This window comes from Danio aesculapii, chromosome 3, assembly GCF_903798145.1.
Source record: "Danio aesculapii chromosome 3, fDanAes4.1, whole genome shotgun sequence".
NCBI classification, from domain to species: Eukaryota; Metazoa; Chordata; class Actinopteri; order Cypriniformes; family Danionidae; genus Danio; species Danio aesculapii.
Genome location: NC_079437.1, coordinates 31,251,405 through 31,270,413, shown reverse-complemented (window position 1 = coordinate 31,270,413; position 19,009 = coordinate 31,251,405). Strand labels below are relative to the sequence as shown.

At 36.7% G+C, this 19,009-nt stretch overlaps 1 protein-coding gene across 8 annotated transcripts in view; it reads right to left on the bottom strand.

Moving 5' to 3' along the window:
• Positions 1-182: 182 nt before the first annotated feature.
• The window catches only part of kcnc3a (potassium voltage-gated channel, Shaw-related subfamily, member 3a), a 99,553-nt gene continuing 80,726 nt past the window's right edge, over positions 183-19,009 (bottom strand). For 3 of the 8 annotated variants that reach the window (XM_056453644.1, XM_056453639.1, XM_056453642.1), the window contains 3 exons: positions 8,939-10,855; positions 5,348-6,809; positions 183-4,593 (listed from right to left, as the gene is read on the bottom strand). In XM_056453644.1, coding sequence (XP_056309619.1) covers positions 10,692-10,855 — 164 coding nt within the window. In that variant the 3' untranslated portion in view covers positions 183-4,593; positions 5,348-6,809; positions 8,939-10,691. The remainder of the gene's footprint in view (positions 4,594-5,347; positions 6,810-8,938; positions 10,856-19,009) is intronic. The other 5 variants (XM_056453643.1, XM_056453646.1, XM_056453640.1 and 2 more) reach the window with 4 other exon arrangements.

The following is a 19,009-nucleotide window of genomic DNA, read 5'->3' as shown; positions in this document are numbered from 1 at the left end:
ATTCAAATGTTCTTCACAAACACACAAAAGAACATCTTTTTTGAGAAATGGCCCCTTTACACTGCACTTTCACCGAGAAATCATGAAGAGCAAGAAAAAATACTAAACAATATAACTGTGTATGGTTTGAGCCAACATGAAATAATAGCAATGAATATTTGAAGAATCACACAGGACACGTGTTGAAAATTTTGGCATGAGCTTTTAACATTTTTATTGACTTTTTGATAACTTTTTCTTTTTAAATTGGATTTCATTTTTCTAATTGTTCTTTTTTCCCCTATCTGTAATGGAGATTTGATCAGGTAGGTTAGCATTCACGTTCAAACTTTCATACTTTTAGTAATATAACGATTTTTAAGTCTCCGTTTTCACAAACTCTGTTAAATTAATACAGTTTATTAATCTTTTCTTTATACATTTCAAAAATATAAAAGGTAAATAATAAACATTCCATTGAAATATATTTTATACAGTTCTTGATATTTTTTTCCCTTTTTTTGTATGACAATAAAATTGTATCCAGCATCAATCTTAGTAGCATAGAACTCATCCATTTCTTTTTGGAACCTTCTCTTTCTCACTGGCCTCTCTCTCTCTCCATCAATGATTCGTATCTTTGGGGTGAATATAGAGTATGGTCAGGCTTTCGCTTAGCAGTCGACACAGCAGCTCTATTAGCTGTAATAGTGCAATGAATCCCCCTTTTAAACAAGCTACGATAAGTATAAAAGGACGAAATACAAAAAAACATGTAGTGCATATTGGGCCAAATCATCCTAGAATAAAAGTAAATGCACATGCAGGGGAAACTGAATTCCTGCAGGGTTTTTTCTGTTGACATCTGCTGCATCTGTTCAGCTCTGAGTCTGTGGAAGCTCTGATGAATGTTCACTACGGATATCATACAGACAAAAACAATGTATAAACATGTACATTATTCAAAATGGCTACCATATAGCCATAGCTATCATTTGAAATGGCTACATTTCGAAGAAATAGGTGAGGGAAACCAGAAACTTTCCTTTATGAGGGCGTCTTTACAAAGGCTGCCATCTTACAAAATTAAAAATATAAACAGCGATGCTGCATGAAAGCCTGCTCAAAGTATACAGTAGCATTACTGCATTCATGAGCTGCATTAAATACTGTGCAAAGACACTCTAACGCCTCCTCAGAAGCACCTCTGTGCCAGCTTTATGGTGTAAAAGTTTCTCCGAGAGAGAAGTCGCAGAGTAGAGAGCCCAGCTGAAAGAGATGGTTCCCTCATTCTGGCCATTCACAAATTATTCACAAGTTATGTCCTCATTGTTTTCCATGCATGCATTATAATTCAACTTCAAACAATATGATAGAAAACACAAGAACAAGGGATGCAAAAAAGCTTCTTCCTCCAAAATTCCAGAAGGAGAGGGGGGACAGATGAAGGCGGGCGGGGAGGGGGGTGCAAACAGGAAGTGGAGAAAGCGTGAAGACTGATTCTGGCTTTGTTCTGCTCCTCTCTGATATGTTTTGTATTTGGGTTTCAAGTAAAGGTATGTTGAGCTGTCAGTCATCTGAAGGGGGAGGCGGTCTCATTCACGCTAAGACGAACCCTCCTGGAAAGCATTCGCAAGAGAGAGCTTCTTCGATGGATGTGGCCGTTTACATACATACACATTCAGGGAACAGTTTCAGGCACACTGGATTTCGTATGAGAAATGAGACAAAAGGTGGCCCTCCATCATTATTGCTCCGTTCGAACGACCAGAGAGGTACATAACCAGTCAACAAACGCTTATGAGATGAAATCTGAAACCTAAAATAAACACATAAGTCCTACAGTACATGAATATATGCCTATGACTCGAAAAAGTGCATGAGTGTCTTCCTGCACCCGGGAAGCAGCGAGCAGGAAAGACGTAAAACAGGCCGGACGCTAGTAACTCAGAAAGAGAAGGGAATTCACTGGGGGGAAAAAAGCAAAATGGCTACTGCAGCTGCACACGTCTGCCGCACCGTCAAGCTACTTGCTAACGTTTGAAATGACACTAGAAAACGCTGGCTCTTGTGGTGATGGAGCTGCATCTGTGTTGTTTTTTCCCTCCCCGGACACACAGCACCGGTAAACAGACACCAGCCAGCTGGCCTGAGCACATGACGTGTGTGTGTGTTTGTGTGTATGAGTGTGTGTGAGAGCTGCTAAGGTCTTGCTTAGGTGTTGCATAGGTAGTTACTAAACTAAGCTTACGTTAGAACGATGAGCGCTGATAGAACAAACAACATCAAGTGACATAAATAAATGGAAACACAGTCTAAAACTTAACCAGACTCTTTAAACAAAACTTATCTTGGTGAAGACAAACTGTAAAAGAGCTAATCGTCACGTGTGTAATCTATGAGTTAAAGGTGGAATTATGGCCTCCTCTCACACAGGATAATGCTAATGCTAATACCAGAAATCTGCTGCTAGTTAATAGGGAAGTCCATTTTGGTATGGCATGGCTGGTTTTTCTTGTATGGCATGGGTGCTCAGCATATGCAATCGTTTATAATAAAATCTAGTTTTCTAGAAATATAAATCTTAGATGGCTGAAAACGAAAATCTGACACCCATTAAAGTATCCAAAAATAAATTATAGGACGTAAATGCTAATATCTTTAAATCAACACAACTTAAGAACTACAAAAACCGTGTGCAGGTTTTTGAACCAGCATGTTCCCATGAGCACCTTTGAGCTCAGACGCTGTCGCTACTTTCGGAGATTATGGCTTCCTGATTGGACAATAGTGCTTTGTGATGTAAGTGCTCAGGTTCCCAAGACGCAGCAGTTCACACCACGCTGATATTCATCAGATTGGACTCACTTTTGATGGATAAAGCTTTGATTAACCCACAGAATGTGGATGAAATTAAAAAGAGCAAATGCTGCAAATTAAAGTAACTTTCCACCAAAGCTGAACTTAAAAAGAAAACTTCACCCAAGGCCTTAAAATGCCCTTCCACCTTGCTCTTCAGACCCATAACCTTCAAAAGAAAAGATCCCTGTAGGTGTTGGAGGTCTCCCGAGGAGCTGTCGTGCTGCTGCCGGAGGCTGATATGACTGAGGGTAATCGTGAAGGGCAGATCAGAGAGCCAGGAGAGTCCAAGTAAAGGGTGAAGAAAAAGGAGGGAAGATATGTCACTTGAAGCCATGGAGGGAGTGAAGGAGTTCATCTCATCATTCAGCTAGACTCAGTGGGGTTTGTTTATCTTTTATCCAACAAAACTGTGAATCTTGCAATCCTATATATTTTTACATTATTCTTTTTTTATTCAAAAACAAAATATAGAGCCTCTCTTTTTTAAATATATTCTTTTTTCTTCTAAATTTTGTAGCATTTAGCATAAACTTTTATTGTTTCCTTTTGATTTTGGAGTTTAGTGATTCAAGCCCTCTAATTTGGGGATCAGGGCTTGCAGAAGTCATGCAGTTTAGTCATGCTGGTAAACAAAGTGAGAAAAATGCATTTTTAGTTTTCTCTTTTCTTTTTTTTTTGTCGGCTTTTGTTCAAAGTTCATCCAGTCCTCTTAAAAACCCCTTTGTCCTTCAACTGGTGTCATGCACTTGTTTTCTATTCCCCACATCAAGGTTAAAGATCTGCGTTTTTCATCCGTGACCCCATCCACTGATCCAGAGTCACCCATATTGCACTGTGCAGCGGTCCTGTCTAGTTTCCTCTTGTTCCTCTCAGCATGATCTCTACCATTTTTCTCTGTTTTTTATTTTATTTTTTCATTCATGCCATGCAGTTCATCTACAGTGGAACAGAAATGCTGAGATGCAGAGAGCTGAACTAAGAGAGAGAGAAAAGAGAGAGGCTGACGCTCTTTTCTTCATAGTCACCTTTCCGTGAGCCCTGAGAAGGACACTCTGAACAAGATTTCTGATTGGATGGATGGGGAAACGGTTCTTACGATACAGCAATATGGCAGGCCGATGACGCCACTGTCTATTTTCATTTAAAGCACGTGCAAGATCTCCAAAAGTTAAAGGAGTGGAAAAAGTTTGGCTGATAAACTGTTCGATCGAAGCGCTTGATGAACTCTTCTGTGAATGTGTGGTTGAATTGCATAGCGTTGAAGGGCATGATGAGTGTTTTTCCACACATTTTTTTTTTCATCTGAGACTTTCATCTGAGAAAGGTTTTTTTTCTTTGTCCACTTTGAGGTGCATTTATCTAGGTGGAATGCCCCACGAAAAAAGTCTTGTCGTTTTAAAATTGCATCCATTTCCACCAGGAAAAGGGTCGTGCCGGGACATACTACAGTTTGTATGCTAAATCCCACCCTTTTTTTCCAAGCCCGGTGATCTCTTTAAGAAGAATGTGTGTTTTAATTCCTCCCAGGACATTGTGTATCTTCAGTTTATTGCACCTACGTTGGGGGTTAAAATAAGTAATGTAGAGATGAGTGATACAATATTTTCTTCAAGTCAGTTCAGCGCAGCGATCTGTTCATCTCTCGTTTTCTCTCTTTCGTCGTCTCAAATCCTGCGGTGACCCCAGGGTTTGCCTCTGGACAGGTTTTGGGGTTGGGGAGCTTGAAAAAAGGGGCAGTTCAGAAGCTCAGCACTGTGGGAAAGACAAGAGAAAGAGAGGGGAATAGAAAAACAGGAGGACAGAAAAATCAGTATCACATTACACGTCGCACGGCCTCAATACAAACGCATTAAAAGCTACACACTGCTAGAGGCTATCGCAGATGACAGTCGATTCAGACTGCGCAACTGGGAGAGCCAAAGCTAAAGAAGCCAAACACAACTTTTTTTTATTATAGTTCTTTGTTTAGGAGGGATGTCCATGACACATTATTTTCAGAAAGTCTCCTAAATGTAAAAAGAAACGAAAGAAACCCTCATAGCAAAGCCCATCATAACATGCGCTCGAAAACAAAACACACAAATGCAAGACTCTTGAAATCACACTCACGAAAACAAACACACACATAAAAGCAGAAGAAAAGTTCAAGTCGTTGAGGGCCACAAAATCCCGTTTTGGTGAATCAAATCCAAAGAGGGAATTAATAATGGTGGATTTTGTCAGCCCTCTAGGATGGACCAGAACAAAGCAAAAGCTTGTCGTACATCAGTGAATCCCTTCACACAAAGGGTGCGTCCTAAAACGTCTCCCTATTCCCCATGAGGTGCCCTTTTTTGAGATTACCAAATGGTGAAAGCTGGCATAGGGAATAGAGAGCGAGTGCACCATTTGAGCACAGCGCCAAACATCAGAAAAAAGTGGCACACAAAGGAAAAACAAAACACTAAGCACACAGTCAGGCACATCACATGAAAACACGCAGTGACGCACAGAACACCTTACGCACATTCTTACACTGAGAAGCGTTCAGCTCCCTTCCTCCTCTCTTTGCCTTTTTTCTTTCTTCCCCAAACTGTCCTCCATTTCACGACGCCTTTCTTCATTTGTTGACCATCCTCCCAATACTCTGTTCCCCAAACACACAATCTGTCCATCTGACCCTCATGCTTTCATTTCCTGATTTTTGGTTGCGTCCCGATTTCCATACACAGCTTTTTGTTTCGTAATCCACTTACAGCAGACCGTGTTCGAAAAGTTCACTTGGTTCTTAACAAATCACGGATATTTTTTTCCTCGGTTTCTCATACTGTCATCCGGCCTTTTTTTTTTTGGTTATTTGGAAGCAGTAAGAGTTTGTACTTGGGGAATGAATGAAAGTGACGGATGAAATGGTGAAATAAAGGATGCGCTGTGGAAAAGGAAGACTTGCGATGAACATTGGGATGATTGTTTCATATTTACACAGATGCATGCATACATGGGGTCATTAATAACTCAAATGTCGCTCTCTTTGTTTCGAATGACATCATTTTGGAAGCACTGGTAGAGACGAACAAAAAGAGATTTACCTGAGTTGTGACAGGGAAGCGTACGTCTGACAGAGAGGATTGCGGGTAATGGCGCTAAGTCATTTACACTGGACCTGCTCTCCCCGTTTCAAATGCCACATTGGAATCAAACTATAATTTCTGTGCTGTGAACTCCACATGCAGTCTGTGTACAGGAGATTTATTTACATTTCCCTTCAAGGTCGCATGCAGCCTCTGCTTACCAGGGCATTTGCTAACTAAGCTAACTAGCGGCAGGCCTGTCTCTTCCACATCCTAGTTTCAGGATTGAGATAAAGGGATACAAGTAGTGCCGTTCCATCCACCCTGACTACACCTTTACAGATAGACTACACACTGCAAAACCACAAAATGCACTAGGATGCTAAGTGCTAGCTATCTTGAATGTGTGGAAACGTGCATTGATGTATTAGCATTAGCGTCTTTCTCTCTGCTCCGACCGCACAGGAGAGAACAGGAAATCCTTCAGGTCTGTTTAAACAAATACCTAAAGTAATGTTTTATATATAACAGGTACGCGTTAAGGGCTAATTCTTAGCCTCTAAAGGGACCAAAGAGTGCTAATGATCTACAGCACTGAATGCTACGTCTGCCACCCCCCTCATATACCAGCAGAGGGTGCTAAAAGTGAGGATAACGCAACAGCGAGGGGGAACAGAACTAATAATTTCCTCATTAATAACGCAAAACTATGTGATTAAACAAGACTGATGATGACATGAGATGGGAACACAAACTAAAATGGACTTGTAGAGGAGCTGATACCGGTTCGGGGGCTCGGGTGTTCATTCGGGAATGTGTTTGTGAAGGAAGAAGTGGATTTTCTGTTCTAGTCTTAGTTCACAGTTACTGCTTCTTTTTGCATATATCTGATAAGCACTGGGCTTTCAGAATAGTTCTCTGTGAAAAGATGAAAAAGAATAAATCATAAAATGACCATCTGCAATGCTTTTGATGTCTAACAGAGAAAGGAAAACCAAAATAATAATAATAAACTAAAATAAAAAAAAAAACAGGTACATAGTTAAAGCACATTCAAAACCCCCACATTCAGTACAACAGTTGTATTGGTCTCTGCCACCCAATAGCATCTTGGCATGCAGAACTAAGCCCCGCCCTCCCCTTAACAGCAGTCAAATTGAAAATGACAGATTGGTAACAAAACAGCAATGAAAAAAATAGTTTGTACATTTGTTTCATGCAAATCATTAATATGCATGTGCATATGAATACGCACATCCATATGTACACACTTGTATTAGCAAACATGTACATAAACCTCTTTGTTAAAATACATTTTCTTATAAAAACACACACATATTTATGTATATATATATTATGGACTTATAATTTCCTTATTGCTCGCAGTAGAAATCCATGCATGTGGAAATTACAAAGTCAACCTTCAAAAACTGTACATATCATTAAAACCTGAACTATACACCCTCATAAAGAGCATAAAAACAGAAAGGCAAAGAAAAGAGAGATGAAGACGAGGAGGACATGGTGAGACACGAGGTGAGAAATAAAATGGTGTTCTATTTAGGACCTGAATCATATAGGAATTATTTTGTCTCTCTCTTTCTCACCCTCCCAATATACCAGGTCATTTGACTTGATTTAGGCTAATACAAAATAAATACTTGCGCTTGCTTGTTTTAAATATACCCTGATACATTTTAAATATCTGTCAGATAATTTGACACCATGAAAAGGAAAACATGCAGCAAATGCCCAGCAGGCACACAACATCATAAGATGTTAATATTAGGTTAGATTTAGATCATGATGTCAGGTGACCAAAATTCAATGTCTAGTAAGCGTCTAAAGACAATGTTATTTTACCATCCAGTAATGACGTCAAATAACATTAATATCTGGTTGATTTTAGGTTGTGTTGGAAAGTGATCAAAATCCAACATCTGATAGATGTCATAGTGGTAACGTCCACACAACGTCAAGGTGTAACATGATTAGACGTTGATATTTGGTTGATTTTAGGTTGGACATTGGACACTGACGTCGGCCTGATGTTGGGTTCTGACATCAACCTGATTTTCATTTCCAAACAAAATTCAATGTCCCCATGATGTTGGGGTACAACGTCAATATGACGTCATGTTGACGTCCTGTGCCTGCAGGGTGCATATGCTCAAAACTGAGCTAGACTATTCCGTAATACTTCTGGCTCACCTATGATCAGATTTAACAAAAGTTATGTGGTGTAATTACTGCATTTTGCCTTCATATGGCAAAAAAACCTGATGGTTCGTTAAAACAAACAAACAAACAAACAAAAAAAACAAATAACTAAAACTGATCTGAGAATCTCCCTAAAACACTTAACTGAACACTGGAGTTATAGAGAGTACACGTGTGGCGTAGCAGACTACATCCAGCAGATGGCTCTCGCTCACTGTCCTGAGGCCTTACATGAAAATGAAGCATGTACATAAAGCGGTGCACATGCAGACGACTGATGACTGCTGCTTTACTCATTAAAAGACAATACCACACATTAGCTTGGTGCCGCCATGCAGATGCCCAATGTAATCAACCACCTTCAGTCTAGCAGTGAACTTCTTTAACCAATAAAGAAAAGAGGAGGGAAAGAGGACAGAAACAGGGTAATGCGGCAGTAGTGAAAAACACATGAAATAATAATACAAAAGATAACTAACATTGCTTAATTTAAAGGAAATAATGATTACAGATAAAATAAACGAATGAACAGATATGGGTGTGTAAAATTAAAGTACATTAAATGAAATCATTGTAAAAAATGAACAATGCTACTTTGCTTTCTGATCAAGTTTTACACCGCAGGTTTTCTGTTTGACATGGACAGAAAGACAACAAAGAAAGCTTTGTGAGCTGCCATTGCAGAGATATCTTCACCAGAGGTGTGTATTGCATCTGTGCACTCAAAGATGCAGCAGATTGACACACAGTGAATCACACATATGGCTCATATATTAGAAAGAGTTCATTTTGTCATCTTTTATTTTTCTTTTTCTTCTCTTACTGACCGCTGTCAATCCAGCATCCATTCAATGTTCCCTCCTTTATATTGGAACGAAGGTCAGCATCCGAGAGACAGAGCAGATTAAACAAAAGAATAAATAAATAAATAATAAAAGAAAAAGAACAGAGGAAGAAAAAAGAAAGGGACCAAAGAGAAAACAAACTGAACTGATTTTCTACTGCATTCAAATGAGAGGAATAACAGTAATCAGAAAATGGTTATGATTGAGAAAGGTGATGACGATGATGATGAGGATGAAAAGGTCCAGCGAATTTTTCCCCTAATAGGGAAACTTTGAGGCCACTGTCTATTCACCACAGCCCCAGGATAAGCGGATATGCAGTGAGGAGTGCAGTTCAGCTTGATATGTCTTCATATTTATGAGGAAGTACCATAGTAAGGATATATTTTAACGACAGTTCCTTCATGCACTAGTATACAAATTTGTAAAGGGTCCCGAAGAAGTGCAGAAGGTTATAGGCCCTTAATAAGATGGCTCCTTCTTCTTTCTTAATTTTTTTTTCGCCATACATCCAAATCACTACTCTTTCATTTCGTCGTACTTGGTGTTGAATATGCAGAGTCAAAATACAAAAACCAAAACGTTAATTGCAGATCTCCATGCAAAAGCACGATATCCTGTCCTCCCAAAATGTCAACTCAAAGCCGCCCACGCAACTCCAATCCCCGATCCGAATCGCGAAGTCCAAATGCTAAGTACAAAAATAGCTTCTCTTTTTTGTTGTTGTTCTTGTAATGATCAGTTCTCGGTCTCTCTGTTAGTGTTAGTTATTAGTTTGAAGGGTTCATCTCCAGCTCCTCCGGGTCAGAGGTCATCGTAATAGTGGATATTGCACAAGAATGGTTTAAGCGTTTCTCTTTGTCCTAAATAAAGAGCATAACGGTGTGAGTTATATCTTAAAGTGACAACGAAAGTTGCTGTAGGAAATACTCTGTGTGTGATTAAGTAATGGCTAAGTGTTGGTCTTATTCATAATACTTCATATAATGGCCTGGATCACCAAAACCTCCTTCATCACAATCAAATCATCGAATTAATTCTCTAAAGTCAGTCCAGCGTTTATTTTCACTTCCTCGCTGAAGTTAAAGGGGGTTGGGAGTTTAGATATAGTCTACTTGCCTAACTGATGTCTTTTCTTGCATGCACTTGAGCTACTTGCATGTTGTCTGTGACCTTTATCATTCCAAGCTGTGATATGAAGTGGATTTTTCAAGGCCTATAATGGTGTATCAAAGCTGACCTCAGCGACTAGTACCTGCTGGATCACAGTCACGTGTTTTTTTTTACATTTTTTTTTTATACACAACCAGCAATCAGGCAGGAACATATGGGGAAGCCAACTACTATCATTTAACTACAGGGGTAGATTTCCTACAGGGTGCTCGCCGCTGCCGCCTATGAAACAGTGAGGGGTTTTATCCTAATAGAATTCAGTGCTTCTTTTTTTTTATCTTCGATAATAAGGCATAATTTGCTGACGTGACAGCATATAATTGTTTTAGTTGCCTGTCTGAAATATTGCCTGAAGTATATGTGGTGATTTTAGTACTTAAAGCTCTAAATCCCTAAACAAATTCATCCCATTCCCTTTGAGGCATGATATATTAAAAAGAGTGCTGTGTGCCCCCATCCTGTCCAGTCAATGGAGGAGTATTTAGCGGCGTTCTTGTGATTATTAATACTATTGCGGTATAATGTGCGTGATGATTATTTTGTTGGCGATTCCTAAGATGTGCTACAGAATGGAGGGTATAGGGGATCGGCAGCGGCGCAGGGGCCCGGGGGACTCGTAGGGTTCGTAGGGTGGGTTGTTGATGGGGGTGATGGGGGTCAAGCGGAGGGGGGCTCCTGTCATCCCCGAGATGTTATTGAGGCTGCGGGACTTCTCATAGCCAGCAGCTACAAATCCCATATGCGGCAGATGGATAATGGAGAGAATACATACATCGGAGAAAGATGAATGAATGGAGGTAATGTGGAAGCACAAACATATTTGGATTCATGACGAAATTCAAAAATCAGAGTTAAAAAAATAATGAGGCAAGGGGAAAAAGAATGAAAAGCAAAGAATGACAAAATGAAAAGGATGGAAATGACACAGAAGCAGACAGACAGAAAGACAGACAGGGACAGACAGAGACAGAGACAAGGACAAAACAGGAAAATGAGAGTTATGAAATGTCATCAAGTTTTCTTGTCAAATTCTTTTTGTTGTTGTTGTTGTTATGGCACAGCAGTATTACAAAAAAATCTCCCTTTAGTCGCAGCCACATACAGTTTTCAGGGAGAGATTTAAGAGCAGATGTGTAAAAAGAGCAGGTGGATGAAGCACCTGATGGCTGACTCAGACCAATCGTGAGGTTAAGAGTTTAGCATCCAGGTGTTTGACCCAGTCTCAGACGAAACACTCTGCATTCTGATACTAGCACTGGAGTCCAGCAGAGGAGTAGCAGAGGAGCTCCGTCTAGTCAAAGCAGCCTCACTCAGCACTGTGGGCCAGGTGAAGCTCCTGCGTTTCAGACTAAATGTCTTTCCATTCTTAGCTGCTAATTCGTCTTCCTTCAACACAAAAGTGTATTTCAGTAGATTAATAGGGACTTAAAACAGCTTCACGTGGCCCAAAAATGCCTGAAAGCTTTCCTTCCACATCCATTTCTGGCTTTGCTAAAACTTTGGATTCTTTAAAGTCTGGCCAAACTTTCAGAAAACAATTGGCGTTTCTTGATTATTCACCTAATATGTCCAGTGTTGTTTTAATTTGGTAACAAATTCAGGTGTCAGTGATTTATATATAGGTTATACTGATAGATTGAGTCGGGATTCGGAGGATGTCAGGGGGAGTTTGCTAAAAATGCTTTTCAGTTTGTCTGCATTATTTTTGACCTCAATTCAAACATGAGTTCTATCCATTTTTTTTACAACAAAACCTGCATGAATTTCAGGCTTTTGTGAAGCACAAAATTAAACATTTTGACAAAACAAATATACTCCACTGACTTTAATTGGCCATAAACAAACTTTCTTCAGAATAAAGGTGCATCTGTATAGAGCATGTCATTGAAAAGTTGATTATTTCACTAGTTCAATTCAAAAATTTAAGTTGATGATTATGGCTTACATCTAATGAAACCCTAAAATTCAGTATCTCAAAAAATTTGAATATTACTTATAGAAAAGGCCCACACGGAATCTGCAATCAAAGAAATCCACAGATTTTTAGCCCATGGAGTCTATTTATTTACTTGTGTAAACGTGTGTACATTTATATTTATTCAGTTTTTAAATTAATTTCAGTAATATTATTGACTAATATGAAACTGTTCACATGATTAATTTACAATACAGTTGTCTTTTAGTAGATATATTATATGAGAGACTTGCTTTGTTTACCAAATAAGTGGATGTACAGTAATTGGATTTGCATTATAAACATTAAATAAAAGTTAAAAATGTATAATTTTTTGCTTTATATATTTAGTTTTTAGTTCTAATACTCCCAAAATCATTCCGCATAATTTCTTTTTACTAAATTTTGCGCAGAAATAGCAAAAAATGTCAGCAGATTCTGTCTGGCCTACTTATGGACAATAAAAAAGGATTTTTAACACAGAAATGTTGGACTACTTGGTCTGGGCTATGTTAAGCACAGGTTGCCTTTTAAAACGGCCTTCAAACTCTTCTGAGGTGTTGGGGCTGGTGTCTTGCATTTTGATCTTCACAATACCCCATAGATTCTTTATGACTTTTAGGTCGGGCAAGTTTGCTGGCCAATCAAGTACAGGGATATCATTGAACTAAGCAAGGTATATACCTAAACAAGGTATAAGTAAAAGAGGACTTTGGTCCACTGAGAACGGTACAGTGCTTTTTGTCCTTTGTTTTTTTAGTAATTTAATAAGTGTAATAATACACTAATTATAATTTAATAACTAAAAAATAAATAGTTTCTGAGCAAAATACTTTAAATATTGTGTCAAAATATCAAGCTCTAGTTGTATGCATACATTTGTTCAACATAACCTTTCTTAAAAAAAAGAAATTGAAAAATGTTTTAATATTAAAAACTATAATAAACTAAATGTATGCACAACAGTCTGTCCAGGTCAGCTTCCTCAGCAGTACATACATGGAGAACTTTTAAACAAATTTTATTGTAAGTTAAACAATTAAACCATTATGGTAAATAGAGTTAAAAAATTATATTCTTAAATTAAAAGTTTTACTGAGATTGATTGTTGGTGATTGTATGGGTGTTGGCCAGATTGGGTAGCTATACACGAATAAAGGAAAATTAAGACCTGTTTAAAAAAGATTTACGACCAACAACACAATTTTTCAGTAAATGTAGGATTTTTTTAAGGCCAGAGATTTTGTTTTTGAGATTTAATACCTTTTAAGATTTTTTAAGCTCATGCGGATACACTGAAAGAGGTAGATATGAGACACTAGACCCAACACTGTAGAAGAGCTGAAGGCCGTTTTTAGAGCAACCTAACCATCATAACACCTTAGCAGTGCCACAGACTGATCACCTCATGCTATTTCACTTTGCAGAAGTCAGTTGTGCAAAAACACAGCCCAGACCAAATATTGAGAGCTGCTAAGTAGTTCATTATTTCTGTCTCTTAAAGATCCTTGTTTTCTGGAACAATATACATACTACTTAAAAAAAACAAAGGGGATGTCAAAATATGGATGCCTCTAATGAACCTCGACCACGACAGATGTATTTTCATAATAAGTGTGACTTTACTCAATCACAGCAGAACTTTATTTGTTTATTATGATTTTTGTATTCTGTTTGTATTATTTATTTATTTCTTTTTCTGACTTTTGCTGCTATACTTGTGTCTACTGGTCTCCCTTTGTTTGTATATTCATTAAAACCAATAAACAAAGAATTTAAAAAAATCCACAAGTCCATAAGTAAGATTTAAATTTTCTGAGTTACTGAATTTAAGGGTTTGAAACTAAAAAGAAATAAACCTACATTAAAATACACCAATCTGGGTATAATAAAGTTATATAATATATGAGTTTAACTTTCTGAATTGAATTAGTACAGTTAATCAATTTTTTTAGGACAATCTACTTTACATAGATACAACTTTATAAATAAAGTTTGACAGATAAAGTCTATTATGTCTCGAAATATATTAGGTTGAGTAAAGGCCCATTCACACTAATGACGATAACTTATGAAGAACTAGTCCTAAAAATCCTTCAAAATTTAATATATATATCCATGCCGTAAAGTGGAACCACTTACAGTGCCTTTTACAGCTGATGAATGATTATATTAAATTTTAAAATGTCAGAAGTCAAAATACTGGAGTGCACAATTAGAAAAGACAGAATAATATTGTTTGCTAGTGTGGAAGTTAAGACAAGGGTTTAATTATTATTATTATAAGTTATCATTCTAGGTGTGAACAGGCCTTAAATGCTGTTTAAACTAAAGGTTTTGAATACCCCTACTCACATAATAATAACATGAATATTTCTTATGATAACAGATAAATAGTGACTTGTAGTGGTTTACAGACTAGCGATGAACTGGACTCGAGTATGCTTCTTTTGGAGGGGAAAAACACAAATGAATATGGAAGGAAGAGCTGGCACATTACATAGTAGAACAACCCTCTCCTGACACAGGAGAACTTCCCACACGGACACAAACACAGTGAGTTAGAAGTCTTAACAGAACAAAACAAGAGACAAAAGCTCACAAGGAAGGAAAAACACGGGGTGTTAAGAAGGTCCTACTGTCGTATAGTCGGCAATCCTATCTCCAGGAGGTCTATGAGGAAGTGTATGTGCGTGCGCATGTGTGTGTGTGTTTCTGACTCAGAGGGCTGCTGGGACACTCTGGGTGCTGCACAGCCACTTGTCATTCAAAATCTACTCCAAAACATTGCCTATAGGAGCTGCAAAAGAAGGCAATGGTAGACAGATCTGGGTCATCATGTTCCTCACACCAGACCACTGGTGCGAGCACAAATGGACTGTTTGAGGGAATATACACATTTAACTAAATTATTTGTGAGTTAAAAGAGTGTTCATTTGCAGAGAGAAAATGAAGAATGTGTTCGTGAATGTCATGCTTTGTACTTGTAACTGTGATGCAAACACCGTTCAAATGGGGAAATGTTTCTTTCTTATTGCTGGACTTGTCTATAGATGCCTGCTAGCTTTGGCTTTCTCTGATTAATTAGGATCAATATGGCTAGGCAGTAGGTGTCCAACAGTAATAAGTACACCTTTGGCACTTGCGAGCTTTCTCCCTCTCTTTCTCTGAACATTGACGATGTAAAAGTGACAATTAAAAAAAAGGACTTAACATAAATAGCTGTTTTATGACAATGATTGCTGTACATCGTGTTAATGATTGTGTTGGACACAACTATACGTCTAGATTTAAAACAAAACACACACACATACAAAAAAACTAAGCACAAAAAATAATACATGATACATACGGGGAGCAAGAAGCATTCACATCAGTTACAATATAAAACAGTTTCTTTATTACTAACAGTCCAATGATTCCTGTGAAAGCCAGTTTCTGCCATGGGATAAAAATGAAAAAAGTTACTTGTGTTTTTTTCTTGCTTTCTAAATTTATATTTCAGGAAAAAAATCAGATTTTTCTATGGAGTAATACTGAGAAAAAAGTAAGAATTTTGGGATATAAACTCTGAATTGCAAGATCATATTATTAAATTAAATCTAGAGCATTGTTTCCCAAACCTGTTCCTGCACTTTTAGAAAAAAGGTACACGGTAGTACAAATAATGTTCCATAAGGAACAGTTTTGTACCTTTGTAAAAGTTGTACCGTATATGGTACAGAAAAGACCTCTTATGATACTGTTCTGTAGCTTTTATGGCACAACTGAAATGAAGGTACATGATTGTTCTCATAAAAATGGTGCATAAGTGTTGGACAACTCCTTCTTTATTCTAGTATCTATGAAAATAAATATCACTGGAAAGGCAAAGTGATTTTATGAATAATTTCCATATTAAAACATGAATCATCACTTAAAAGCAATATGTTTAAAGAAACTTATAAACATTAATTATTAAGTTCTATAAAACCAAACAACTGGTAAAACAAAACTATCAGTATTGTAAACTAAAGGCATTTTTAATAAACATTTGGTAAACATTTTCTGATAAATACCGTTTCATTATTGATATTTGCACCTTTTGGCGTTTGCTTTCCACTACACACGTGAGCTGGCGAAAGTCCAGCATATACAAAGTGCTCATGCAGACATTTTAGTACTGTAAAACTAATCAAACATTGTGCATATCTCGTTACAATACTTTTGCATAACTCTATTTGTATTTTAAAATTAAGTTAATTAAATTAAACTTGTAAGTGATTATAAAGGTATTGTGTGAACATTGGAGAAAAAAAAGTTTTATATTGTGCATGGGAGAAAGTGTTTCTGTAACATGTTTGTGAAAAGTGTTATGAAAAGTTTAGCAAAAAAACAGATGTTTTGAGGTATTTTTTATTCTTTATGTAAATGGAAAAGGTGCATTTACACAAAAATAAACTTTTTTAAAAACATTGTTTAAAAATGTATTTGATGTTTTATATTTACTGAAAATAAACTGACACAATTTGGATAGAGCAATATGCCTTTGAATAGTTCTTGAAGGAACACATTTGACACTGTTAAGGTACAAAGTGTCTTGTGACTGTAGTGGGACCTTCATGGATCAGATTTATTACCTTTGATGAAGGTACAATATTGTATCTGCAGGTTTTAAAAACCAAAGGTACATTTTAGTTTCCCATGGTACAAATCAAGTCCTTAACGGTGCAAACTGCAATGGTACAAATTAGTTTCTTTTTCTTAAGGTACAATTCTGTTCCATAAAAAGGTACTGCCCCAGTGACAAGGGTTTGTACCTTCTTTGGTACAACATTGTACCATTTTTTTCTGTGAGTGTGGAGGCACACCAACACTACATATTTTGCATGCCTCCCCAGTCTGATGTCACAAGGAAATGTAACTATTTTACATTTTGTCAGTTTAGTGGCTAATTCATACAAATTCATGCAAGTTCAGTCATACAAAAATGTACGATTTTAAAAAGGAGGGAAAGACACTGAATTCTCCTGATAATTCAGGTATGAAAAGTGAATATGTTTATTATAATTAATGTAAAAAAACATGCGAGTACACATTTCCTATGTGTTTTAAACGGAATAGTTTAATGAGTAGAGTGATTCAGATGAAAGTACTGCACTGTAAAACCCAACAGTCAACTTTATCAAATGAAATGAGTGTAGTTAACTCAAAACTGACAAAAAATTTATTATACTCATTTGAAAAGAGTTTTGAACTCAGTGTTGAAGGCAATGAGTTAATTAAATACCTCATTACTTCAACTTAAATGGAGTAAGTTCTTACTGGGTTTTACAGGACTCAGTTGGTTTGAGTTCTCTTCATTTATTCATTTACTGTGCTCAAATTGCTTCATTTACTCAAATAGATTAAGTTCACAGTACTCATTAGGATTAGTTTTTGAACTTAAATGGTTTGTTGCAATCGGTTTCCTTAAATGGTTTGAGTAACCTTAACTTTTTGGGTTTCACAGTGTGGTAAAATGACAGTTAGTCTGAGTTACGTTTGTCTCCCCAGTAAATAATATGTATTTATCTCAGTATGTAATAATTGAACAGAAAATGACTTATTATTTGTATATATTGTTTATATTTGTTAGATGTATAAAGTGTATGAGAGTAACACTGGTAATTGGTGTCAAGTGTAACTGTTACAATTTAAATGATACAAATAACTGACGAATGATTGTGCAGCGAGTTTCGTAGTACTATGGTAAATGGTTAAATGTAGAGGTATTTAAAAATGAAAAAGATGGTTGACAAAGAATTTATAGTATATTCTGTGTCCTACTGATAAATATACAGAAGGTATAATGATTATATGTGTTAATGAAAAGAGAGTAGAGTGTATAAGTATTTAAAGACTTCATTGTTGTAAAAAGAGAAAAACAATACACACAAAATGAACAAATCTATATGTTTAATTAAATAAAACATAATTAATGAGGATATTTTTGCATAACATGAGTTGTGAGGATATTTTTGCTTTAATATGAATGCTAATATAGAGATGCTACTAAGCTGCGCCTGGGGAAAGACACTGAAGTCTCAATGTGATTTTGTTTCTCCTGATAATTCAGGCACTTTTAATCTGCCTATGAGTTCTGCGGCCAGGACCTGTAACACAAATTGTACTAAACTGTATGAATGAGATTTTATGAATTCATTTGAATTAGCCACTAAATCAAAAAGTTACGAATTGCTGTGAGATTGTGTTGGTCTCCCTTATCATTTCAGGTTTAAGAGTCTCTTCTAATGTTCTGTAATGTTCTAATGATAATTCAGGTGTGTTTGATTAGGAAGAGGTTGAAAATGTGTACCTTTGGTGTGCCTTCAGGAACAGGGTTGGGAAGCACTGATCTAGAATTTATATGCTTTCTCGCATAAATCTCATGATTTGAAACTTTTCTGATAATTTTAAACATTTTCTTTGTGAAGTTTAGAAAAAAAGTCGGAATATAGGAGTAAGCCTATGAATGTGCGACTGCAAGAAATAAACTCAGAATTCTGCAGTGCAAAAAAAGCTTTTCTTACTTAGATTTTTTGTCTTCTTTCTAGTCCAAATATTTAAAAAATCTAATATCAAGAAGCATTTTCTAGGCAAGCAAAACATTTTGTCTTGTTTTCAGAAATAATATGCCAACATGAAGTGAGTTTTTCCATAAAACAAGCAAAATAATCTTATATCAAAAGGAAAAACAAGATTATTTTGCTTACCTTATTGGCAGATTATTTAGCTTGTTTTAAGAAAAAACTCACTTAATTTTGGCATATTATTTCTGAAAACAAAACAATATGTTTTGCTTGTCTAGAAAATTCTTCTTGATTTAAGAATTTTTAGATATTTGGACTAGAAAGAAGTAAAAAAATCAAAGTAAGAAAATCATTTTTACAGGGTGTCTGTTTTTG